This window comes from Motacilla alba, chromosome 1 (assembly GCF_015832195.1).
Source record: "Motacilla alba alba isolate MOTALB_02 chromosome 1, Motacilla_alba_V1.0_pri, whole genome shotgun sequence".
Lineage (NCBI taxonomy): Eukaryota > Metazoa > Chordata > Aves > Passeriformes > Motacillidae > Motacilla > Motacilla alba.
In genome coordinates, this window is record NC_052016.1 from 52,503,401 (window position 1) to 52,528,464 (window position 25,064).

Sequence of the window (25,064 nt, forward strand, 5' to 3'; positions counted from 1 at the left end):
CTAACTTCATTGTCTTAACACAAAAAACCCATACATAAGTAATTCCTCTGTGTTTGTTTTCATTTTTTTGTTCATTGAAATCTGAGGATCAGGTTTATTTAAATTGCTAAGACTTTGTTATTGCATTTTTCTCCTAATTTTGTTTAAGTCTGCCAATGTACTTTTCTTTCCAATGTACATCTTTGCTTCAGAAAATAATTTTCCAGTACAGAGTCTGCTGCTGTCACTGCTGGTGCAAAGCGTGAGTTGTCTGCCACTGGGCTCTTGATGCAGTTAGAAAAATCCCTCAGTGTATATTAGAACTGAGTAACCATGGAAAACCTCATTGTAAATCAATCTCTTCTTGCATTTTCATAAAGTCAGCAGGACGCACAGCTTTCAGCAAACTAAATATGGATCTGGAAATGAGATTTGTGCCTTTAACACAAAAATTAAATTTGGAAAACAAAAATGAAGCTGTGTAAGAACGTTGTAAGCAAGAAGCATTCAGAAAGCCTGAAATGCTTTCCTCAAGGAATAATAGCATTAAGCGGATCCATTCCAGGAATAAGTGACTCAGAACAATCTGTAAGAAAACAGACACCAGAAGTGTTCAGTTGTAGACCAGAGAAGAAGCAAGGTATCCAGAACTCAAGCTGAATCTCAGGATCAGCAGAAGTGGGAAGCAAGCAGCTCTGAACACATTCAGACATAATCAGCTCTGGTTTTAGCTGTAGAGACTCAGCAGCCATGCTCGCAAGACAGCTAAAGTGAATTATTTTTATGTAAGGTGTAACCATTATCTATTATTTTATTCTATAGCTTTGTAACTTTATTTCCCGGCTTCAAATCTGTGATTTGGGGTAAGTTAAGCTGATAAGGACTTCATTCTGTTTTGTGAGCCTTGCAACGGCTAATGGTGGCTTATGCAGAGCTCACTGCACCCAGAGACAGCGTCTCTGTCTTTGCAGCACAGGGCAAGCACATCTCACTGATGAGCTTAGGAGCTGGTCTTTGTTACCATATGACAATCCTAGCTTAGGCACTAGCCTGAAAGATTTCTGGAATGGCAGTAGGATGTTGGAGAATGCATCAGAACCTCCAAGTGTGCTGAGCTTTACAGCAGTGACTCTTATTCCAGGTGTGTGTGTCCAAGCGTAGTCAGGTGGCTCCTGACGCACAGTGCTCCTGATAAGTCTTGCAGAAATCTGGCATTCAGTTTGTGTATCTATGATTTAGTTAGACATCCTTTCTTTACTTGTAGGAGTACATACTTTGAATGGAAAAAAATCTTTTTATACTAGCTAAGTTTGAGGAGCAGAATGGTTTTTTGTACTGCATCCTCTGTCAAATCCTGCAAGGGAAACAAAGGGTCACAATTTATTGTTTCATTTTTCAGATATATATGTTGCTTCTACTTTTCTCTTGGGGCATAATGGAAAGTGTTCCTCAAGTAAATGTGTAAAAATGTATTTTGGAGAAATAGTACATGTTGTTACTCCTCATGTTTTAAGTACAAGAGATATTAAGAGCTCTTTTCATGACCTATGATCTACCTGAGCTGTGTGCCATACATCCTTCTAAAAGTATAATTTAATGCACCAGGGTTTATTTCGTGGTGAACCAAATGCAGTAATGACATGTAGAATTCAGACTGTAAAATACATGGTTCTAAAAGAAGATACAATGGGCAATGCCGTGCTACTGAGAAAAATCTTTATCTGTACATTGCAATGTCAGTTTTTTTTCATCAAGGACACACTGCTTATTGTTATTATACACCTTCTTAGGTAACTCCTTTGAACCAGAAGTCATACCTAATAGTTTCTGTTTTGGTATTCAGTATGATGCTCAGCTGAAGTCTGTCTTGGTCTAGGGGGTATTTGAAGGAGACCTTTCACCTTCATACCTGCTGCAACCACTGCCTGTTCCAGGAGAAACCTTTCCTGTCACAGTTACCCACTTGGTGTCCCCCAAGGAGGTGAGTGTGTCTGGTCAACATCTCACATGCTGGAGTCCCATCGAGCTGGTGAAAAGGAGATCACAGCTGGCAATGTTAGAGCATTAGAGGCTGCAACATGGTCCTGAGCTATTGGTGCAGGGGGTTGTGTGGGGCAGCTCTCTGGATGAACACTTAGTTGAAATAACCTCATAGGTGGGGGCAGTGAAACACTAATCATTTCTCTAGAAAAATTAATTGAAAGGATTGCACTGCTGCAGTCTGGTAGTTAGCTTTTTTAATAAGAAAATAGGTCGTTGGAATTTAACGTGGCAGAACAAGAATGAGTTATGTGTAAGCCCACACAACTTCCTGGAGTTCTGCCAGTCTCCCAGGAAAGAGGCAGAATGTCATGTGCATTGATTGAATAAAAGATTCCTATGTGGACTTTTAATGTTGAATGATGAAATAGAGAAGAAAGGGGGAACAAGGAGATGCTGGACTTTTCAAAGATGGGATCTGGATTAAAAGTAATCTTTTAATAATGGTTGGAATTCCTCATTTCTAAATTGACTGCAAAAAATAGTAACATCAGAGCCTTTTCTTTAAATAGGTTTATATTTGTCTTGATTCTTCTGAGAACCTTACAAAGTGCTCTGCCACTGAGAGATCTGCCAGCTGTGACTCAGAGAGCCTTAGTAAAGCCCTGAAGTGGTGCAATAAAATTGTAAAGACACTTCCTCATCTAACAAACTTCAAAAAAGGTACATTGTGTATTTATTTTCCCTGTTGTTTTGTGTGGATATTCAGAAAGCCTGAGTTTCCTTTTGTATTTGTATGTATCTTTAAATAAAAGTTGTGGAGAGTAAGGAGTAAGATCACACTATAATTACATGATACACTGTAATAGGTTTTTACTCTTGATTAAACTGAGGCTTTTGTGTCATTCTCCTCCACTGGAAAATGATGGACAGAACTCCCAATGCCTGTTAGAGTTATGAATTGACTTTAGATCACATTTGGCAGTAATAAAACTTAACCCTAAAGGCACCTGTAACTGAACTGTGACAATTGTATTAAATATTCAAAAGACAAAAGTTATGTACAGAAAATCATGTCATAAATATTTAGAAGTTGTGTGGCCCTAAGGAGCACCACTTTAATGTCCGCAGCTGTTGGGCCTAAGCTAACCCAAGTGTGGCTGTCTTAAACGTGGTGAAGAAAGCAGTTCTCACTCATACTTTATTCTGCCAACTCATAAAACTCTGGGTGAGGCTTTAGGCATTATCTGCCTCCTGTCTTCCAGACAAGTCTGTTCACCTGGAGATCCATCTGTTTACTAACTGGATTGTGCAGATGAGTCCAAGTTGAAAAGCTGGAACATTAAGCTGTTTGGATCACTATCTTTTAACCAAGCAATTTGCTATTAATTCTCACCATTGCCATGTGAGGTAGAGATACTTGACTTAAATTGCATAGTACTGATTGGATTGGAGTTCAGATAGAATTGGAGGATGCATAGAACAAAATTGTAGTACAGTTTTGATAAGGAAGAGGAGACTTAATCTTGGTCACAGAGTAAAGTGGATTTTCAGGGTCAGTTTGTACTGCACTGAGTACTGTGGGGGGTTATGTGATGGTTTTGGTTTTTTCTTTCTTTTACAGAACTGCCTTGCCTTGCAGAGTATGTGGATGGTTTATGGTATAGAGCAAAGCTCCTCTCTATTACACAGCTTGTGCCTGTTCAGATTCTGGTTCAGTTTGTTGACTATGGTACTTACTTAGTTGCCCCAACAAGCAGGTAAAGAAGTAAGAAATAACTGCATGTAAAATGTCTGTGTGTATGTATGTATGCACTTAAATCATAAAATACATACTTATAAATAAATATATGTTACGTTTATTATTAATTTTTCTAGAACTACATGTATTATTTTTACCATCATTTACTACTGGATTTCAGTTAGAGAGAAAGTGGTTTGGCTGGTTTGGGCTGTGGGGTTTGTGCACCTGCTTCTCTGTTTCAGGTTGTTCTGAGAAGCCCATTATTATAATACCAGATTTCTCCATTACCTCCACTTACTTAACCTGTTAGTGGGCTTAGGTTAATCTGCTTCTGCATCCGAGAACCTTACTCAAAACGAGGGCTGAGCCCTCCAGGTGTACAAACAAATCCCAATCCCGTGTGACTGTCGTCTACACAGAAGACTTCTGGGGAATAAACCAAGGGATAAGGGAGTATCTGAGTGGGACACACCCTGCTCTGCCTGTGTGGAAAATGGATGTTCAAATCCCTGTTCTCTGCAGTTCTGAGATGCTCTGGACTGCTCCTGTGCTGACACAGATGTCAGCTGAGTGTCTCAAACATCCCAGGCTTTTAGAGTTCCATAAGCCTAAAATTAGGCTGAATTTCTCATACATATACATTTATATATATATGTGGATAAGACATAGTACTACAGTACATATATAGAACCTATATATATGTATATATACACGCACATATGTACTGCTTAATCACAGTGACTTATTGTGGAATGTACACTTCCTTGCTGAAGATGATGCAGAAGTGCAGATTTGAACACATTTACATATTTTTGTGCTTTACAGTCTGTTAGGGTCTTGGGAGACAGTCTCTTCTGTTTCAGAGCTGCATTTCTCTGCTTCCCCTTTCCCTTGCTTCTGGGATAGAAAGATAAGGAATGGGGAGGTGACAGTGTAAACCCCAGGTACTTATTTCCAGTAGCGTGTCTAGAGCACATTCAGGTGTGAAGCATTTGGACCACAAAGGTTTGTGGAGCTGCATTGTGATGATTGGATTCCTGGATTCCTGTGCTGCAGTCTTTGTTTGGCTCTTGGGACTCCTCCCTGAGCAGGGTACTGGGGAGGAGTCTCTAATGCTGGGCTACTTTCTGATAGCTCCTGTGCTGTCTTTCAGAGGGCCTAGCCCTGCCTGAGGAATTGCTGGGTCTGATGTTGGCATTTTTCTGTAGAGCCCAGACTCCAATCCTGGTTCCCACACCATGAAAGTGCTGCATCAGCTGCTCAGCCATCCTGATGCCCTTACTGGCCAGTGGATTGCTGTGGGCAAACGCTTCTCATTTTGCTTTCAGATTGCGTCACATACCTTGTCATCTGCTGAAGTACCCCGTTCAAGCAGTACGAGTTCTGTTGGCTGGATTTAGACCTGCTTCAGATGATAAAAATGTGGAAAGAATTCCTTATTCCCCAGAATGGAGCCTGAAAGCGTTGTGGACCATGGTGGACTGTGTTGAAGGAAAGCGTCTTTCTGCTTCCATACTTGTAAGAAATGCCTTATTTTTTCTTTCCCTGCTTCTTGCTGAGCCTAAAATTCTTACTAGCACTCTAAGTCTTTGTTTTACTGTGAATTCTCATACTTTAAAATTGAAAACCATTTACCATGAAGGAAAACTAAGAGAAAATGGGGTGATGTTCTTAATTCTGCAGTCACAAAGTTTCCGAGCATTCCTATTATTTTAAAACTAGTTTACTTTAAAACAGAGGTATTCTTTTTATATTCATGGTTCCATTTAGACAGTGAAATCATTCAATATCAGCTTGAGATTTAAATCCGTAACTGTCAACACTGTAAACTTTCAGACTGTTTCACCGGAGGTTACCATTTCTTTGTATGGAGATGACAAAAACCTGGTTCATCTGAAGCTGATAGAAATGGGTCTTGCAGAGTTGGATCAGTGATACGTAAGTACAGTGAACATGAACTACAAATTCATACCACTGCGGCAGGATGATTTCAGAAGTTCTAAGTGAAGTGTAAACTGCCAGTAATGTGGACAACTTAAGTTTATTTGAGAAAAAATCCCTTCTGTCCACATATCTATTTTATTAGTAAAGGATTTAGCATAAAACAAAAAGTTGTTAATAATTAACTTCTTCACATACCATTACTGAAACCCACAGTTTTAAGAACTTAACAGGCACTGAAACAAAGAACCCTGGAGTGGTATAACATAAAGAGCTTCTGCTGCCAGTAACTGAAAAAGGCAGTTTGCAGATGTGGCAGTGTACTCTGCCCAACCAAAACTAATCTTTTATTTTCTGCTTTTAATCTTTGTCAGGTGCTGGTGGTTCTCGGTGGTTGTTGCTCAGGCAAACATCCATGATAACATGCTGGTGTCCACATGTCTAGACACACATGGAATATTTTTAATGAAGAGCTTTATACTATGTGTATAAAGCTCTTCTTTAGGGTTATGTGGTATCCAGGGGGAATACTAGAGATTTGGATTTTCAGATTTCTTGCCCAACCCTGTTATGTCATTTTTCCTTCCCATTTATTTATTCCCATTTCCTCCCCATTTAATAAGCACTCTTCTAGCAGATGTGAACAGATGATTTTCCTAACACTTTATAATATTGAATAGTGAAACTATATATCCACATCTCAGTCTTTTCTGGCCTTGGAGCCTTAAGTATCGTTCTGTGATAACCTTCTCATAGGAGTAGATGGACCTAATGCATAGGGGTGAAGAATTAGATCAAAAGCTGATGCTGGGACACTTTTCCTAGCATCTTGTTAAAAGACTTGGAGGGAAGATGAAGTTATATTATTGTGACAGAACTCTTGTTGTGTTTCAGGTTTATTTGGTGACAGACATCTCCACCCAGCACCAGACAGGGAGCAAACAGCTGGGGCTGCATTAGTGTCTTTGTTCTGGAACACGTTTGTATTGTTGCTGGTTTCTGTTTTCACTTTCAGGTGTTGTTACACCTCTTTCACTTCAGAGTTTGGGAATAAACAGTTTGGTCAGCATGCACCTGAAAGTTTATTTTCCTTTACTGCTGTAGCATGTGAGATTTCTTTGGGTGTCTCTTCATTGTACTAAATCCTTTACCTGTAAAGCTCAGTCTCTCCAAGGAGAGCTTTGTCTAGATTATCAAGGAACACTTGTGTGATGATTCCACAACCTCTCCAGGCAGCCAGTTCCAGGGCTCAGTCACCCTTCCAGTAAAGCAGCCTCTGGCTCTCTGGCTGTTGAGAGGGAACCTGCTTGCTTCAGTCTGTGCTCATACACACAGAGCCCTGCACACATCTCTTCCTTCAAGCTCCCATGAAAGCACAATGGGACAAGCAATGGAAGGAGCCTGTCACACTTCCAGTACATATTCTGGTACTAACTAGACAAGTCCTAGGTGCTGTCCCAGAGAACTCATGCTCATTTTCAAAATGTTTTCATTTAAAGAAGACCAAAACCCTGCTGTTTATCACCCCTCTTGAAAGCAACTCAGCCCTGAATTATGTAACAGCTGCTGTTTGAGCAGTTTGACCCTAAAGGCCACGACCCGTCTCTGCACCCAGCCAGGGAACTTCTGGGTGTGAGTGAGCACAGTTCTCGTTGCCACCCTGTAAGGACAGAGCTGGTCTTTGCTGAGGAGAAAAAGGGGAGGGGGCAGAGGAGACAAGGAGAAGAAAGTATCTTCTGCTGTGTGAGAGAAGGAAACAAATTTTTCAACATGCACAGGAATGGAGACTTAAAGCAGCCAGCCCAGCAGCAACCTTTTGATAGTAGGTACTGCAGAATTTTGAAAGACAAGTCAGCTTGAAAATACCTGTTAGGTGGGAAGACTGGATGAGATGACTTTTCTTAATTTTCTGGTGTTTCTCAGTAGCTTGGAGAATGAACCTGTCCCCCAGTCTCACCTGTGTTAGCCCTGTGAGTATAGAAGAGCAGTCTGTAGAACAGACACTGCAGTCTGCTAATGCTGTTGCCTCCTAACTCTGAGATGAAGGAAAAATAATAGTCCAAACCAAGACTGCCATTCCTTTGGTCTTTCAAGTCAAGCAGTAAGTAAACTGATGTCCAGAATAAGGTGTAGTCTGCAGTTGTTTGAGTCTTCACTGACAGCTGATTTAAAAAACACCCTTTTAGTGCCATGGCCGAATACCAAATCGATAAACTGTCTCTTAAACATAGAAATGGGAAAAAAGAATTAGCAAAAGCGCTGATGTAGTAGCACCCACTGAAAAATAAATTTATTTAGAGAAAATTATAAATAATATATACACAACAAGCTTTAAGCTTTTTCATTTGTTTACAGAAATGTACATTATTTTTGCTGATGTGCTAACACTTCAGCAGAAGTCTGAATGGTCTACAACTTAGTGTCCATGATAATATTACCATCCTTGTCCTTTATTCTGACTCTCCCAGAGACGTACTTGGTTTCCTGCTGTCCATTCGTGTACACAGTCTTGACAGTCCCATCTGGATACTCTCGTCTCTTAAACTGTGCTGTGTGCAGTTCTCGCTGGCCATTATTGAACTCTATTGTTTTAGTTCCATCTCTGCATTAAAGGGGAAAGAAAACCCCAAGGATTATGCATTGGTGTAAGATTACTCTCAGAACCAGCACTGGATATGTAAGCCTAAGTGAAGGAAGACAGTATTTGTGGAAAAATCTGTTAAATATCTCAGCTGGTTCATACTCAAAAATGTGTTTCTTCAAAACCGATAGACTACCTTTATACTTGAGAGCCTCCACTGCACTTTATCTGCATCAAATCCATCACTGTGAACAAGGGAATTTTAAAACTTGATATTTTGAGCACTATCAGTTACCTGCTTCCCACACCATCCAGGTTCCTTTTTTTTTTTTTTCTAGAATTATGTACAAGAAGTCTCCAAGGTTAGGGTATGAGACAACACACTCTTTATGCCTCTTCCATGCTACCAAAACAAAAAAAACCCCAAAACTCAAGCAGTAAATATGTGTTCGCAGTGTAGACCATTGAAATGTAAACCTGCAGATGTAGAAACACACCTGTCACCATACAGTGCCCCTGTCACCGAGCCCCAGTGCTCCCATCCCCTGCCCGGCCCAGGGGCGCCCAGAAGGAAAAGCTCACCGCTGCACACGAACAACGGTGCCGTCAGGAAAGATACTTTCTTCTTGGCCATCTGTAAATAGACTCTTAATTGTCTGATCAGGGAAGGTTATTTCCTTCTTGCCATCAGGATAATGCTTCTCTGAAATGTATTTTGAGACAATATGCTTATTACATAAACACGTATTTATATCTGGGCAATAGTTCTGACAGTTGGATTGGATGATTTCTTTTACCTATTTGTCCATTTGAAAACTGCAAGACCTCTAGGCCATCAGTGTATGTCGTGTGAGTAGTCTTAGCATCAGCATAGTAATAAATCTGCAGACAACAGTTGAGATTTAGTGTAACTACTGAGAAGTTTTAAATGAGGGTACACATGCAGCTAAATAAGCATTTATTGAAAAATGCAGAATAGGATACCTACCACTGTTTGATCAGGCATAATCTGTTTCACATCTCCATTGAAGAAGGTTATAGTTACAGTCTTCCCATCAGAGCCCACTTTTTTCCATGTTCCATTTGGGAAAAATATAAGGTGACAGCCATTTTTCAAAACCTTCTCAACCTAAGGAAAACACGAGTGGGGTCAGTATTGAGCCTTCACACTTACATTCTCACTCATCTTTTCCCAACAGCTGTCTTCCAGAATTTCCAAGTGCCAAGCTCTCATTTTACCTTTCCATCAGGATAAGCAGTTTCTCTCTGTATCTCTTCACTGCTTGAAGTGAATACAGGAGCAGATGGTGGTGACACATAAGCTTCATTAGGAGAAGTGTCCTGAGATGACAAGCAAAAACTCAAATCCTCAAATCAAGCTTTGTCTTTATATACTTTTTTCCTAGAGTGACAGGTATTTTAGGAGACAAGGAGCATCACAGAAGGAAGATGAATATGGGGAGGCATAAACACAATCTAGGGTTTAAGCAACTCAAAATATAATTCAAGTGGTACAAGAGATGGAGACTGAGCTATCATTGGATATCTGTGGTCAGTTGTGGTCTGGACTAAAGTGGTATTCGGTGATGTGTTGTAACATGGTGCTCAATTTTCTTAAGAAATCCACATCGTGGTATGAAACTATCAAGTTCTCTAAAGCCTAAGTGTAACCTGCAGCAATTAATGTAAGAGAGAATTAAACTATTTAAAAGATCCTTGCACAGTTGCCCTAAATGGAGCATATGAACATCCATCCTTCTTTAACCCTCCCAAAAGGTAAAAAATTCAAAAGAGCAGGAGATTATTACTTTGTATTTTTCCTGAGCCAAAGAATAATGCAACTACTAGACAAAGGTAAAACATTCCTCATTGACTAGTGCATAGCCATTTTCTGTTATGACAATAAAAGCTGAAGAACACAAAAAGATGAGTTAACAGCCTCATCAATCACCCTCCAGATACTCATTAACTTCTCTATTTCATGCTTTTTCTTCCCTCCTTTGAAAATCAAATCAAGACACAGGGCTTATTACCATAAAAGTCGGAGAAGAATCTTCCAGTGCTGTCATTGCCTCAGAGGTCTTTCTCTCATTAGCAGGTCCTGATGCAGGTGTTCTAGAAAGTTTTCCTACTGAGACACCTGTAATAGTTAAATTGGACAGAGAAATTAAAGTGTGGTTTAAGAGTTATATAGGAGGTCAAGCTGTACAGGACACTCACGTTTCTTAACTGCAGTAGAAACTGAAAGCAGGATACTTATTAAAAGGGTAGGCACATGCCCAGAATGTGGCAGAAAAAGAAAGAATCAATCAGAAAAGAATCAATCACTGACATTGTTTTGTGTGTCAGCAAGGAGCTAGAACTGAAGAATCATTACAATGGACATTTAATGCACTTTCTCTCCTATTTAATCTCTGTAGATTTATAAAGGATTTGCCCCTCCTAGAAATTTAGACAACATTATTAGTGATGCCTTATAATGAACAAAGAGGAATATCAGCTTTTAAAAGGAACTGATCAGCATATTTTTCCCATGTCTCTCCTATCAAATTACCAAAATAAAACTATCTTCAATTCTGGAACATACTCCTGTAACAGATAACATGATGGTTGGATGAGCTGTCAGAGGTGTCAAAAAAGCACCCTGCAGTTACTTTCCATATGTGATTATCCCTTAGGAAGGCAGACACTAACTAACTGTGAACAAGGAACACCTGCCACAGCATTGCCCATATGATTACAGATCTGCTAACAGAAGGTTCTGAAGAGACACATCAGTTCTGATGTTATCAAACACTCAAATAGACATTAGGAAGAAATTTTTCACTGTCAGGGCGGTGAGGCACTGGAACAGGCTGCCCAGAGAAGCTGAGGATGCTCCTTTCCCGTAACAGTCCAAGGCCAGGTTGGATGGGGCTCTGAGCACCCTGGTCTAGTGGAAGGTGTCCCTGCCCATGGCAAGGGGTTGGAACTGGATGATCTTTGAGGTCCCTTCCAACCCAAACCACTCAGTGACTCTTATCTAACCAACATCTGCAGCTTGGAGAACACCAGTAATGAATGTCATTTTTGATTATAGAAAACAGCTTCTACAGTGCTCCAGACCATCAAGTATGACCAGAAGCATTTTTCACTCCAAAACTGGAGTGAAAGCACAGCATTCTCCAGAATCCCACCCTATGAGGTATTTATCCACATGCTCAAGCCCATAACACCTCCCACTCTTATCTCCTTTTGAGGCGGTAATGCGCTCCACAAAGCAAAACTTCACATTCATTTTATTTTAAAGACTTAACAGAATTCTCTGCATAGACAAATATTTTTACCTTTTGCTTGTGAATAACTTTTGCCATTTATCTTGCTGCACTTCTGTACTGGAAGAAGTGGAGATGCACTTCGACTTTTTAGGCCTCTATTTGGTAGACACTAAAAGAAAGGAAGTATTTGTGGTTTATGTGACATGTAATCATAACTGTTCACACAGAGTCCATAAAATTTATAGACCATATGACATTAAATTTACTGGAAGCTTTCTTCACAAACTATACAGTTTTGAGACTTGATCAGCAGAAGGGTTTGTGTGATGTAGCCCAAGCTGCACTTTGAACTCTTCCTCCATCAGCTCCCTCGCTATCAAAAACCTCAAATGTTAATTTGATGCAAGTAATCCAGAATAACAGTTATAGTTTCAAAACTTTATATAACTGCTTTAGACAATTGTGAACTGCTTGGTTTGCTGGTTGATCCCAAAGGGGAAGAGGTTCACAGCTTAGACTCCATCAGACTTTTCTTTCATACTTGCATCATTTTTAATTTCCAAGACGAGTTCCTCAACAAAAGGGATGCTGCACATTGTAAGCATTGACATTTGCAGTGAATATGACATAAACAAAATTCTGTGTCTGTCACCACTAGTGTTGTCCCCACATCAGTAAATTAAAAGTAAACAGCTAAGTTGTAGCTATTAGAGACCAAGTATATAACAGAAAACTCACCAGTACTCACACAAGTATGTTTAAAGCACCAAGATTAATAACTTACAGATTCTGCTCTATTTAGACTCATCCCAGGATTTTCTATTTTTTTCTTGCTTCCAGCAGCTTCTACTTTTTTCCAGGCTTCTAGACGAAACTTCTCCATAATTCTGATTTCCTCTTTTAGCTCAAAATTCTCATTTACTAAAGCTTCTATTTGATCTTTCAGGCGTCGATGGGTGGTCGACCATTTTGCCTCTTTTCGTTTTAGATCTTCCTGTAACTCTGCAATCTGCTGTTTTAAAGCCTTAGGAAAATGCATGTTTTCATTTTTAATATAATAAAATATATTTTAGTTTCTAATAGAAATACAAACAGAAGCAAAAAAGGCATAAGTGGCAAAAAGATCAAATCAGCTTATTAGTGCAGGCGTGAAAGGTGAGGAAGAGTTTTCTTTCCTGAAAGAGTGATTATTTACATTAAATACCAACTTTATAAGCTCTACTCCAATCACAGGAATTGTTTTTCTTGCTTTCTTGGCATCCTTTACATTTCCTAGATTAGCTAGTACAAATACAAACACAAAATCCTTAATGCTACCCTTGGAGGGCCCTTCAAAAATCTTGGCACAGAAAACAGGGAGGACACAAACACACAAATCCACATGCAAATCTGCCTAATTTAGAAAATGTCAGTTCAGTTTTCTGAAGGGAAATTTGTAGGGAAGGAAGAGGGAAATCCCTGTGTGATGTTTAATATGGTTTGTTTATGCATCTCATATACCATACATCTTGACAATGAAGGAAGAAAAAGATCTTGTTCTTTACATCACTGATACCTAAAGACCTATAAGTGATAATAAAATGTAACTTTGAAAATTGTAGAAGATTACTACATAGGCTGTACAAGAGTTACAAACAAAACCCTTCTGGAGTTCTAGTTTGCACTTTGATCCACTACCGTGAATAAAAACTTACAACTTAATATTTTAACTTCAGTAATTTTGTTTCAAAGCTGAAGCTATTCCATCAGTCACTAGCAGTTTTTCGTATGGAAATGTGACAAAAAGATTTGCTCATGAGGAGTTTTTGCCTTAAAACCATCAAACAGCATTGTAAAGACTGTAGTTCCCTTCCTCAATTAGAATAATTTAGATTGGAAAAAAAACTTTAAGATCATGGAGTCCAGCTGTTAATCCAGCACTGCCAACTTCACCACTAACCCAGGTCTGCTAGCAGTTCACATCTTGAAATCACTTGTAATCTTTGAACTAAGTCAGAATTTAGTTCTTGACTGCCTTTAAGTGAACTTACATGTTCCTATGTGGACTAGAATAATAATATATTTTTATACCTGAATTTCATCCCGTTCTTTTTTATCTGGAATTGCTCTAGCTTCTGTGGTGTATTTTTCAAAAACTTTACGCTCCTTTTGCAGTTTTTTTATTTCCTTTTTTTTATATTCTTCTATTTCAGCCAGTTCTTGGGCTTTCTTCTGTTCAAAGTCTGCAATTTCTTTCCTGTAATTATGAAACAAAGTTGTTGCTTTAGCCCAAATCTCCTTTATATCTGGAAGACTCAGTGTCTTGTGGTTACAGATGCAGTTCAGCATTTATTACCCCCAGGAAGACTTAATTATAAACAGTATTACTTATTTAAGGATTAAGAATTGTCACACAGCGGGTGTTTGAAGTCCAACAATATATATTTTTCTATTTTCAAGTCACAAACATTATCCTGAATTTAGAAAAGCTTTGGCCAAAATCTTGCCACATTCTTCAAAACATTAGAACACCATCCCCCAAAAACACCAGAGAAAAGAATCTGCTAATAGGAGGTCAAAAATTAAACGTTAGCTAAAGTCACAATGCTATTCCTAAACAAAACAAAACAAAAGTGGCTGTGGTAGGAACAGATGTACCCCATTTATGTCATTAGAGGTAATTATTCTGTTCTATAATTTATAAATGCCACTTATAAATGCCCCTGTTCAAATTAAAAGATTCTCAGTGCGTACACACAAATGTCAAATCCAAAGCGAAAACATTAGGACCAGTTCTGCAAGGCTAATTCAGGATTGTATTATCCTTTAGAACAAAAGTACATATTCTCCAAAATACAGCCTTTAGGGACATCATATTAACTGAGCAGGGGTTCTTAACACTATTAAATTGTGTGTAATAATTACATTTTAACATACACAAAGAGCAACAACTTGTGTCTGGACCAATCTCCACTGTAACTGAAGCACGTGAATTGTTTACCTGTGCTGTTGGTAACTGGACATCAGGAGAGTCTGCAACGCGCTGTGAAAGTGAATGCACCAAAATGTTTCAAGTAAAAATTACCTGATATTTGCCAGGGCGTGCTCTCTTTCTTCACGGAGCTTACTCAGAGTTGTGTTCTCAGCTCGGAATCTCTCAATTTCCTTCTCCAACTCAGCGAGTCTCTCTCTCAGTAGCTGGGATGGAACAGTGTTTCCTGTCAAAGCACAGCCACATGCGCATTATCCAAATGGCACTCATAAGGCTGAAGTGAACAATTATCACACACCAGCTTAAAAATTGTTAAAAAAAAAAAAAAAAAAAAAAGAAAAACCAAGTAAATACTGTTTTCAGAGACACAGTAAATACCATTTAGAGACAGCAGAAATTTTGCAAAAAAATTTCTACTATCCAAATAACACAAAAGTTATGTTTTAAAACACTGCACTATTTACTCAAGGACCTCAAATATGGAGTAGATCCATTACTTTTGTAGTACTTTAAGTACTGAATGTATCTTTCATCTTGGTAGAACTAAAGCTATATTGGAACCGGAATGTGAAGGGCTTCACGTCAAACCAGAGAAATTAAATGAAGGTATAAGGGTGTAATGAGTGCATATGGCACATGTGTAGGTACATACCACATATATATGCCAGGTACATATATACAGTATGATGGTATAGGGGATATCAAACAGGAGAGTTTATGGTTGTAAGTTTTTTCAAGTTTTAGTCACTACAAAGTCTGTTCACACCCATCCCTGATGGGGAATCTGTTGCAGAGGCTGATAATAGGGAGGGGTTTTTGTGAGCTTTTTTCCCATCCCAGTTTGCTGTTCAGTCACTACTTAAGAATCCACGGGATTTCAGAGTCTGAGTATGCAACAAAACAGATGAAATATCGATGTTGCTGTGTAGGTGGTTTCCTTGCCCACCTTTACTCTGAAATGCTCTAAAAAAAACCCCAACCCCACCCCTCTTCCTGCAAACTTTAAGCAGCCATCTTTAGACAGCCTACACAATCAATTCTCCAGAAAACAATAAGCAGAAGTAGCAGCTTTCATATGAATCACAGAATATCCTGACTTGGAAGGGAGCCTTGCTAAACCCTTGCCCTTGCTAAACTTCATCTGGTTGGTGATTGCCCAGCCCTCTCATTTGTCCAGGCCTTTCTGCATGGCCTCCTTGCCTTCAAGGGACTCATCAGCTCCTCCCAATTTAGTATGGTAGGCAAACTTCCTTAGTATTCCTTCCAGTTCTGTCTCCAAGTTATTTATGAAGATGTTGAAGAGCACATGGCAGAGAATGGAGCCCTGTGGAACCCCAGTAATGACAGGTCACCAGTCTGATGTCACCCCATTCCCTGTAATCCTTTGTGCCTGACCTGTGAGCCAGTTGCTGACCCATCACATGATGGTGTTTATCCAGCTGAATGCTGGACATTTTGTTCAGAAGGGCACAGAGAGATGAAATCAAAAGCTTTACTGAAATCCAAAAAGATTATATCAACTGGCTTACCATAAAAATCTAAACAAAATCCTAAACATTCACTAGAGCAGTCTGAACAAAGATCACAACCTCAGTAACAAAAGATTTAAATACGAGGCTGTGCCATCATGCTTTCGCTGAACAACTCCATTTTTAATGACAGCAGAAATGCAACAGCTGCAACAGGGGGTTTTATTGGCAGCTCTGCACAGACTGTAACCACATAGATGAAATCAAACTTGTGCAAAGCAGAAAAATGAATCCACATATCCCATATTCCAAATGAAGTCTGCAGATACTATACTACTCTCAGAAAACACAGAGTTTTAGTCTGCCACTCCTTTATATTTCAAAAGAGGAAAAAGTTAACCTAACAGTGAATAGCATTACCCTCCTGTGGTATAAATCCACTGTGGTGGAAAGGAAGGTACCACTTCATTTTCAGCTTGCCCTTGCTATTTTCCTTCATTTGGAAACAGTGATCAAGCAGCTTCAGATCAAGTTACTTCAATGAGCTGAAGCCTCCAGAGGGAAGGAAAAGAAAGAAACCCACCAATTACATAAATAATTTTTTAAAAGAAGTTTTCACCAATCAGAGTCATTCTGCAAGCTGTGCAATTGTTAGATCTGGCATCAGACATGCAACCAGAGATGCAGGGGGAGAATAGGGCCATTTCTCACAGCAGAGCTCTGTACTTAAACCCGCTGGTGTAATTTCAGTTTGGAGCTTAAGCACTAGTAGGGAAGACTTGTACGACACGCCTTCCTCACCACTTCCTACCAGTTGCTCTTCTCTCACCTCCCAGCTCTGGTTCCACATTTGGTTTGGTTTCATGCTCTGGATGGCAGCCTGCCTTCTGCTTTGGCTTCAGTGAAGGAAACAGTTTCATCATCAGGTTTGATACAGGAGGTCCATTTGAATCACTGTCCACTGCAAACTCTTTGGACATTTCATCTCCTTTCTTTGAGGCAACTTTCCTCTTTATTGCTTTGTCTGGGACCATTGTATCATTCTTAAAGGAAAAGTCCATCTGCAAAGGTGTTTTAGTATATTTTTCAGGTAAGTCAATGCTAACATAATTTTCATCAAGATCACTCCATGTTCTTTCATCATCAAACTCAAATTTATTCCTACTTATACACAACAAGCTTCTGTGCTCATCTGTAGCTTTTCTAATCTTTTGCTTTGACAGTGCATCGCAGTCTTTGTCTGACAACCCAAGGTCAGCATCTCCATTTCTGCCCTCTTTGCTGATGTCTGTAACAGAACTTCCACAATCAAAAAATTCTGGATCACTTTCTCTATGGGTCACAAGGGCTGTCTTAGCATCTTTGTTGTCATGCTTCAATGTGGCCCCAAATTCACTCTCAGAATCTGTAGCAGTATCACTGTTGCCCTCACTCTTATCTTCATTTACAATCCAATGATTACTTTTTAAAGCAGGAGCTGCTTTCATGGAAGAAGCTGAGAATATTGCACCATCTGTTTTACTCAATGGATCCTTCATTCTAAAATCTGTTCCTGAATTTGAGGCTGTATGCATAACTGGGCTATCATTTATATTTTCCTGTGCCACGCTGTCTGCCCTTTTATTTCTCTCATTTGTAAGTTCGACGGCCAGCGCCTTGACTTGCTGCTCCTTTGCCTTGATAGGAGTAGAAGACATCCTACGGCCTTTTGAAGTTTGCTGGTCTCGTTCCAAGATCCTTTGCACAAATGAGGAATTACTTGAGAAAGATATTTCATCTGCAGCTTGTTCTAGAAACAAAAACTCATCTAATTCCAGATTCTCTTTTTCTTTTTCTTTTTCCCAGTTCTTCAGTTTATTCTGAAATGAAAGTTCAAAAGACAGTTCTGAATCTTTTACAGGGTGACCTATGGGACGTTTAGAACTAGAAAAGGCACTGGTCAGTTCTTGAGACAACTGAGACTTTTCAGCACCAGGTAATTTGGTTTTGATTTTGCCAGTGTTAGACTTAGCAAATTCTACTCTGTTCTCTGTATTTTCTATTTTGTTGTTAATTTCTGATGGGTAAGAATCTCTCATCTGTCCATCATGATTTTTTCCTGATTGCATTCTTGTTTCTAATGGCAAGATATTTTCTCCATTGTGACTCCTGAGTACCATTGTCTTCTGAATAGGACAACGTTTTACTTTATGGGGGTGGCTGTATTTTTTACATGGTGCAAGAGGATTTTCAGAAACCAGTTCTTTGCCAGGAAGTGCAGTTTTCTTCTGTATTTGTAATCTGTCCACTTTAATAACATTTCTATCATCTAAAGCCCTTTGTTGAAGTTTTGAGGTGTTTTCTCCAAGTTTTGTCATTTTAGACTTGGCATTAGTGAATCTTGTTAAACCTTCCCCTCTTTTCAGGAAGGGTCTCTTGATCACTGGTTTTTGGACAGCTGATCCATTTGTCTCCTGAAAGTGAATAAAGAAAAGCAAACAATAAAACGTTAAAAAGCTCCATACACAGTTTGAAGATTTCTTCAAATAAATCCCAGATATCAGTAGAAATTTACATGGTACATCTCTACTGGATTTCTGAAGACTTAAGGAAGTGGAGTATTTGAGGCTTATTATTTTTCAGAATGTAAATGTTGCATTCAGTGTTAGCTTTCCCTGCTAGCATCTCCCTTGTACACTTTTAAAGCACCTATCACATCTCAGCACAATATATAAAGAAGAATGAAGGTTTTTAAAGTAATAATCAATAACCTGTAACATCTGGTTTTGCTCCAGGCGCTGTTCTTCTAGTTGTATCTGTTCTTCCAAGAACTCTTCAAAAGTTTGTTTCTTCCCACGTATTGCAGCTTTAATAGGTCTAGAGTAATTAAAAAACAACTTTTATAATTCTCTATAAAATAACTATGTTTAACATCACTGGTAATCAAAGACCTATGGTGCAATTGCATAAAAGATGACAAATTCTGAGGTGATTTAGGCATGAAGTTAATCTGAGAAATGCATTTTAACACTACATGTTTATCCAGTCCCTGCAACAGTTAATATACATACCTAAAAGACACTGTCTGCAGGTTTTGTTGCTTTTTCTTTCACTGCTTTTCTTAAGGACCCTTTCTTTCAGACAAATCACCAAAACTTCCACTCATAATTTAGTCACACTGCCAATTCCTCCAGTGTCACCTTTCCACTCAGGAATGCTACTGAGATAATGTTCCCTGTCTCCCTCTTTGATATTCCTCCTCCTTCACAGGAGTGCTGGGTCTGGCTGGCATGGTGTGAGCGGTGTGAACTTTTTTCATAGCTAACAGCACTGATAACATAATATTTTAGCTATTACTGAACCCTGCTTGTACAGCATCAGGGCTTTCTTTGCTTTTTCAGGCATCTGCCCCCCCCCCCAGGAAGCAGGATGGGGGTGGGAAGACACCCACTCCAGGGAAGACACAGCCACATTTCACAGAATGACAAAACCACTGAATGGTTTGGGTTGGAAAGAACTTTAAAGATCATCTTGTTGCAACCTCCCAACCCTGCCGCAGTGGGCAGCGACACCTTCCACTCAGAGCCCTGTCCAGCCCGGCCCTGGACATTTCAAACACTCATAACTCCCCATAATAAACTAAAAAGTCACAGCCTCGCCCTCCTCCCTCACAGTACTACTTTCAGAACATAACAGTGGATAGGAAGTTGTAATAAATCAAACTGGGAACAGCAATCATCGCTGCTTATATACCCAGCTATACTGAAAGGTGCTTCTATGCTGTCATTACCCCAGGCTGCACACACACTTCTTCATCCAACACACAACATTTCATCTCTTACAGCACAAGCAATTCCAAGCAAGAACCTCTCTTACCACAGGTCTCCACAGTACCTAGAAAAATAAAATCCTTTGTTAAGAAATTGCACAAATTCAGAGCATCATACTCTTTCATTCAGGACTCAGAGTTCAATCAATCTTGTGTAATTTGATAAAAAAATCCATAATCATAGTCTGAATTACCTTTCCTCTGCATTAGTCAACAACTGTTCACCTCCACGGGAATTTTCAGAGACATCTGCACTTCTTACACCTAATAGGTGATCAATGTGATTATCTCCATTCTCCATTAATAATTCCATCTTTTTTTCTGGACACCACAGGTTTTTTCCTGTGAAAGCAACAGAGTCGTTTGGGTTTTTTTTTCATCCCAACAACAAATCAGTTTTCAGCACATACTTTAAACAGCATTCAGGTCAGGTGAAAACCAGAAGGGAGCTTCATTGCCATGTGATCTGAATTCCTACATAAAACAGTTCTAAGATTTCCCCAAATTAATTCTTATTTGAATTTGCACTCTCTTTTTAATGGAACAAGCAATTATGCATTAAAAATTTTCCACGGACCTTAAATAATCCATTCTGATTGTTCATCTGCTTTGCTATTGTTAATGTATGGCTTAAAAACATAACTGAACAAACGCTGATATCTGCTGTACTGGGGAGCTCTCTTACCAAGCTTCTTGTTTCCCACACATATATGCATAAATTGAGAAGAATTTGATTTTTGGCTCGTGCTGCTTTTAACCAAACTTGAACAGAAAACAACAACAGGAAGATTCTGAGGTCCGTAAGCTGTCAGTAAACAAGCCAACATACCAAGTAAACCAAATAAAATCATAAAACCTTCAAAATAAGTAGCAGAAAATTACTCTCAGTGACAAGGGGAAAAAAGCACCACACATCAAGTTATCTTTCTAAAAATGACTAAGCAGTAATGTATTTGTCTTCCTAGTTTCTCAAACAATTTGGCCTTTTCAGAGGCACACAGACCTTGCTTTTCACAGGCAGACACTTCTGAAAGATTGTTCTTCAAAGATGAGGTGCATTCTCTGTTGTTCAGCTTCTGTAAAGAATCGTTGTCTTGTGTATGGGAAGAAACAACCAGAGCACGAGCTCTGTCTTCAAAGATATTCTGATATCCAGACGATGGCAACTGAGGTGAAGGTGCTACGCCTGTGGAATGCCCAGGTCTCAGCTTTTGACTTTCGGCCATTACAATATAATCTTGAAAGGAGAAGGAACAAAATGGCTGTGTCACTCTATTTGTAGCACAAAACTACTGCTCCACAGGAGAAAAGAAATGGCACTGAAGGGCAGGATTGATCACCCAGCCTCCACCCTTATGTCACTGACCAAGAATAAGTGACTGGACAATCTTGATTTTCGTCTCTTAAAATAAGCCCCAATGTAATCTTCTCAGGTGGGCAGAGTGAAAGAAAGACAATCATTTAAGTCAGGTTGGACTGACACTGCCAAGAGCAGAAAGTACCACTTCTCAGCTCTAAAAGTTTTTCCCAGCCAGGAGCTGTCCCTTCTCCCTGCACCCAGCAAACAAGACTGGAAAACCGATACAGTCTCTGTTTTTAAACACAGATCAGCTCTCTATCCTTGTTCAGTGTATCACCTGAATAGGGTATGTGTGAGCACAAACAAGGAGGGACCATTTCATTTGGCTACACTGAAAGCTAAAAGCAATCAGAAGTACTGTGAGAAGCAGCTAATCAGAAAGGAAAGAAACTGTTTTGCACTTCAATACATTTACTTTGAAGCAAGGGCTCCCATCACAGCACATATTGACCAAGCCACAATTACAGCTGACATTTTATAAAAATAGGACAATATTCCTTCTTCAGCAGCACTCAACTTTCAGGCACTGAAGCAATGCAGCATTTATCTTTGACTAATCAAGTCATCTTAAAATGAAGAACCCAGAAGACACTTTCAGATTTTAACTGGAACATGAGATTACATTTTTCAGTTTATACAAAGTAATCCTGTGCTTTCTTTCTCAACTTACCAAGAGCTGCTGGCTGGCCAGATACCATGCTAAGTAGCTTCTGCTGCTCTTCCATTAACCTTTGAAGTTGTTCCATCTGTTGTTTCTTTAACTGTTCCTGTTTCTGCTGCTGCAATTCCTTCAGCTTTTCAAACAAATAAATAAATGTATTAGAGGCTAGGTTTATTTATAATGTACCACAGAATTATTTTGTTATAGATTGCCATTAACTTTCTAAAGACACTTAATAATTCCTCTTAAGATACCAATAAATCAGCTAATATTTATTTAGTCACTGATTGATACTACTGACAATATTTTTAAAAAGTGGGCAAGTATTCTCCTGTCATGTAAAATACAGGAGAAAACTTTTATAGCACCTGGTAATTTGTGGAATTCTACTCTAGAGAGACACGCACTCTCTCCCTCTCTCCACTCCAGTCAACAGACACAGGGATTTATGCTGATGTGGAGCGTGGACAAGGACTGGCTGCAGCGTGGACAAGGACTGCTGGCAGCGTGGACAAGGACTTCTTAGTCCTTAACTGCAAGATCTACTAAAGTGCTGCTGAAGACTTCCAGCCAACACAATCTGTATCCAGTATTTGGGAAGAGCTTTAAGTGAACAAACAGTCACTTACAGTGGATTGACTGACACAATTGCATTAGAAAAAAAAAAAAGTAAGTAACATAACAGCACTACAATTCCAGGCCTTTTTTATCCTGATGTCTTGGAAACTTTATCACATTCAACACTAACATATCTCCTCATCTAAACAGAACCAGGTATGCCACACCTACTTTGAGAACTAACAAAAGATGTTGCTATAGATACAAGAACATTCAGCTCCACTGAGTTGTGAATACCTGTGGTCAAGCACTACCACTGTAATGACCAGCACCCCATTTCCACAGCCTCAAGTGAAGAACTCGAACTAGAACCGAGTGCACCTTGCCAGGTAAAATGATTTTGAGAACAATTTCATTTTAAACTGGAACTGGTGCAGCTTGGAAACAACAGCAGTAACACTCTCAGTAAATGCGCGTCATGAGGAGGACACCACCTTCCATGTGAGCATAACTGGAACTTAGGATTTGCTCTTTGAGCTTGCTGTGCCCTACGCACTCATTGCAAGGGGCTTGCTTACTCGCAGGCATAACAAATCATATGCAGGAACAAAATAAATCTTACTGCAAGCATGTCAAGGAATTCTAGGTATATTTATTACCTGTTCAAGCTTTTGTAAGAGTGGATCACTGTGACTGGATTTCTTCTGACCATCCACTTCACCCTGGACTAGGTCTGGTTTAGAGCTTTCTATGTTTCCAGCTGCTGCTGGAAAAGGTGTTCCAGCGGCACATTGCTGAAGTGTCTGAGAGCTGGCAGACTCTTCACACAGGGAGTCATCACTTACAGAACAGCTGTCTGAAAGATGCAGCACTTCTTCAGGTAAAGCTGTGATGTTTTCAGGTCCAGGTAACAAATTTTCTTTCCTAAAGTTCAAAGCAGTAAAACTAGGACCCAGTAAAACTCCAGCACGGGTACTATTGAGCATCCAATGTGCACTGAAGCTTTGCTCACCACTCAGATTTTCAACAGTTGGCATCTTGCAAATTGTATTCCAATTTCTTTGCTGATCAGCATTAACACAATAATATTACGTTCTGTAGATTTAAGACAATATCACTTTCAAAGTTCCAGGTAGTTGGTATGGACAGTTATCTATCTACTTCTAGCACCTAGAAATTAAGCAGATAAACAAAATCAGAAATTTACAATAACAGATTCCCAGCAAAAGAATACAACCAACTCTGTTATAACCAACCTAGTACATTTATAAAAACAAGTCATAGTCAATAGAAACAATTTGGATAATAAGTAACAAACACTTTTGGTGCAGAAAATCAACACAATCCAGCTCTTAATTGTATTATTTGAGTGCAGCCAATATAATCTCAAATATCACAAAGCTGTACATAATATTTTCTTCAGCAGTACTGAGAGGGATTCAAATTTTTTTGATACATCTGCAACAAAAAAAAGTGACTTGATGAGCTGAGAGATTTCTGCCACGTGACCTCCATATTAATGCAAAGTTTCAGATATGTCCATCTAAATACAAACACTTGACTGCACGTATTTCAATGCAACACTTATCATTTTCATGTCTTCCTTAGTTTCTCAAGGAAATGCTGCAACTATGATGCCTGTTATCTTCCTTCTCCCAAAAAGCTTCTTTAAAATGCATCCAGAGGAAATTTTAAATACAGCAACAAATCCTACAAGTGCCATAAAACATGAACGAATTCATGTAGGAAGGAGACCCAAAGTGATTTCCTCACTTAGGAAGAAAAAGACAAAACTGCTGCCCGTGACAGTGTGGCAACAGGAGCCGGGCCGCTCAGCCATGCTTCCTCAAGATAATCCAGGGCAAATGATTCTCTGCCCGTGCATGTGGTGTATCAGGGGGAACACAGAGGAGAAAAGGGGCCAGGGCTCCAAGGACAAACAACCACAGCAGCCCAGGTTCAAGAGTCCTGCTAATCAGGAAATAACTTCTTAAAAGCTTCCTCATTCCCAAGAGATCAGCCCATGCCAGCTCTCACTTAATTTTCCCGCAGTCAAAATGCTCATGTTTCCAACAAGAGTTTGAAGCCGCCACTTGGAGACACATACAAATATTTCATATAGAAACGACTGCCTTCTGTTTCCCTATTGGAATTAATTACCAATAATACTGATGGGACGTGCCTTGGCTTGCCTGGCCCTGCATCTGAACATTTCCCAGCATGGTGCAGATCCTCGCAGTGGCATATTGAAGTCTGCAAGGCTCACGGTCTGTTTTACTCATTCCCCTTGGGAGACCCTCTGAGGGCCGCCTGCCAGTCTGAACCTCCCCATCAAATTTACAGCAGCAGCACCTTCGTGCCAAGCGGAGCAGCCAGCAGGGATCAGGCTGATTCGTCCCGCGAAGGGGACGAGGGACAAAGGGATCCCCACACAGGTCGACAGCGGGGAGATGAGATGAGCACAGCCCCTTTCTTTCCGTCGACCCGAGGCGTCGGGCCCAGCGCCCTCCTTCCCTCACCGACACCGCCCTCACAGAGCACGCCCCAAGCGCACCCCCGGCCCCGAAGCACCCGCTTCACGACAGCTCCGACCCGCAGCCCCGCGCATATAGCGAGGCAGCTGCTCCGGCCCCGCTCCTCAGGCCGCCGCCACAACCGCGCCCAGCTCCGACTGCCACAGCCTTCTCCTTCTATTACAAACCTGCCGCCATCGCACAGCCGCCCGGCGCCACAGGCGCGCACCGCCCCGCCGCCC

The 25,064-nt window shown here is 40.0% G+C and overlaps 2 protein-coding genes across 3 annotated transcripts in view; one reads left to right on the top strand and one right to left on the bottom strand.

Moving 5' to 3' along the window:
• RNF17 (ring finger protein 17) overlaps positions 1–6,808 on the top strand; it is a 40,465-nt gene extending 33,657 nt beyond the window's left edge. Inside the window, exons 31-36 of the mRNA XM_038141708.1 lie at positions 1,856–1,960; positions 2,532–2,682; positions 3,584–3,719; positions 5,032–5,221; positions 5,540–5,641; positions 6,539–6,808. Of these exons, the coding sequence (XP_037997636.1) occupies positions 1,856–1,960; positions 2,532–2,682; positions 3,584–3,719; positions 5,032–5,221; positions 5,540–5,638 (681 nt within the window). The 3' untranslated portion in view covers positions 5,639–5,641; positions 6,539–6,808. The remainder of the gene's footprint in view (positions 1–1,855; positions 1,961–2,531; positions 2,683–3,583; positions 3,720–5,031; positions 5,222–5,539; positions 5,642–6,538) is intronic.
• A 1,113-nt stretch (positions 6,809–7,921) lies between these two features.
• CENPJ (centromere protein J) lies at positions 7,922–25,050 on the bottom strand. Of its 2 annotated transcripts, XM_038157824.1 has the most exons (17): positions 25,011–25,050; positions 22,969–23,479; positions 21,761–21,884; positions 20,734–20,967; positions 19,925–20,072; positions 18,673–18,778; positions 16,752–18,375; positions 14,547–14,679; positions 13,553–13,718; positions 12,267–12,506; positions 11,552–11,651; positions 10,259–10,365; positions 9,465–9,566; positions 9,214–9,354; positions 9,023–9,107; positions 8,808–8,928; positions 7,922–8,246 (listed from the first exon to the last, which is right to left on the bottom strand). In XM_038157824.1, exons 2-17 carry the CDS (start codon positions 23,344–23,346, stop codon positions 8,054–8,056), a joined length of 4,002 nt encoding a protein of 1,333 aa, XP_038013752.1. In that variant the 5' UTR covers positions 23,347–23,479; positions 25,011–25,050; the 3' UTR covers positions 7,922–8,053. The 2 variants fall into 2 exon arrangements, with proteins under 2 accessions (XP_038013752.1, XP_038013760.1); XM_038157832.1 differs by lacking the exon at positions 25,011–25,050 and having other exon boundaries at positions 22,969–23,486.
• Positions 25,051–25,064: the final 14 nt, after the last annotated feature.

What these genes read in the sequence shown, in the direction of transcription:
- CENPJ (XM_038157824.1), bottom strand. Translation starts at nt 23,346, where the DNA reads ATGCCAACTGTTGAAAATCTGAGTGGTGAGCAAAGCTTCAGTGCACAT. An exon ending in AGCAAAACCAGATGTTACAG is followed by an intron (nt 18,376 to 18,672) that starts GTTATTGATTAT and finishes ATTCACTTTCAG; the next exon opens with GAGACAAATGGATCAGCTGT. An exon ending in CACGCCCTGGCAAATATCAG is followed by an intron (nt 13,719 to 14,546) that starts GTAATTTTTACT and finishes TCATAATTACAG; the next exon opens with GAAAGAAATTGCAGACTTTG.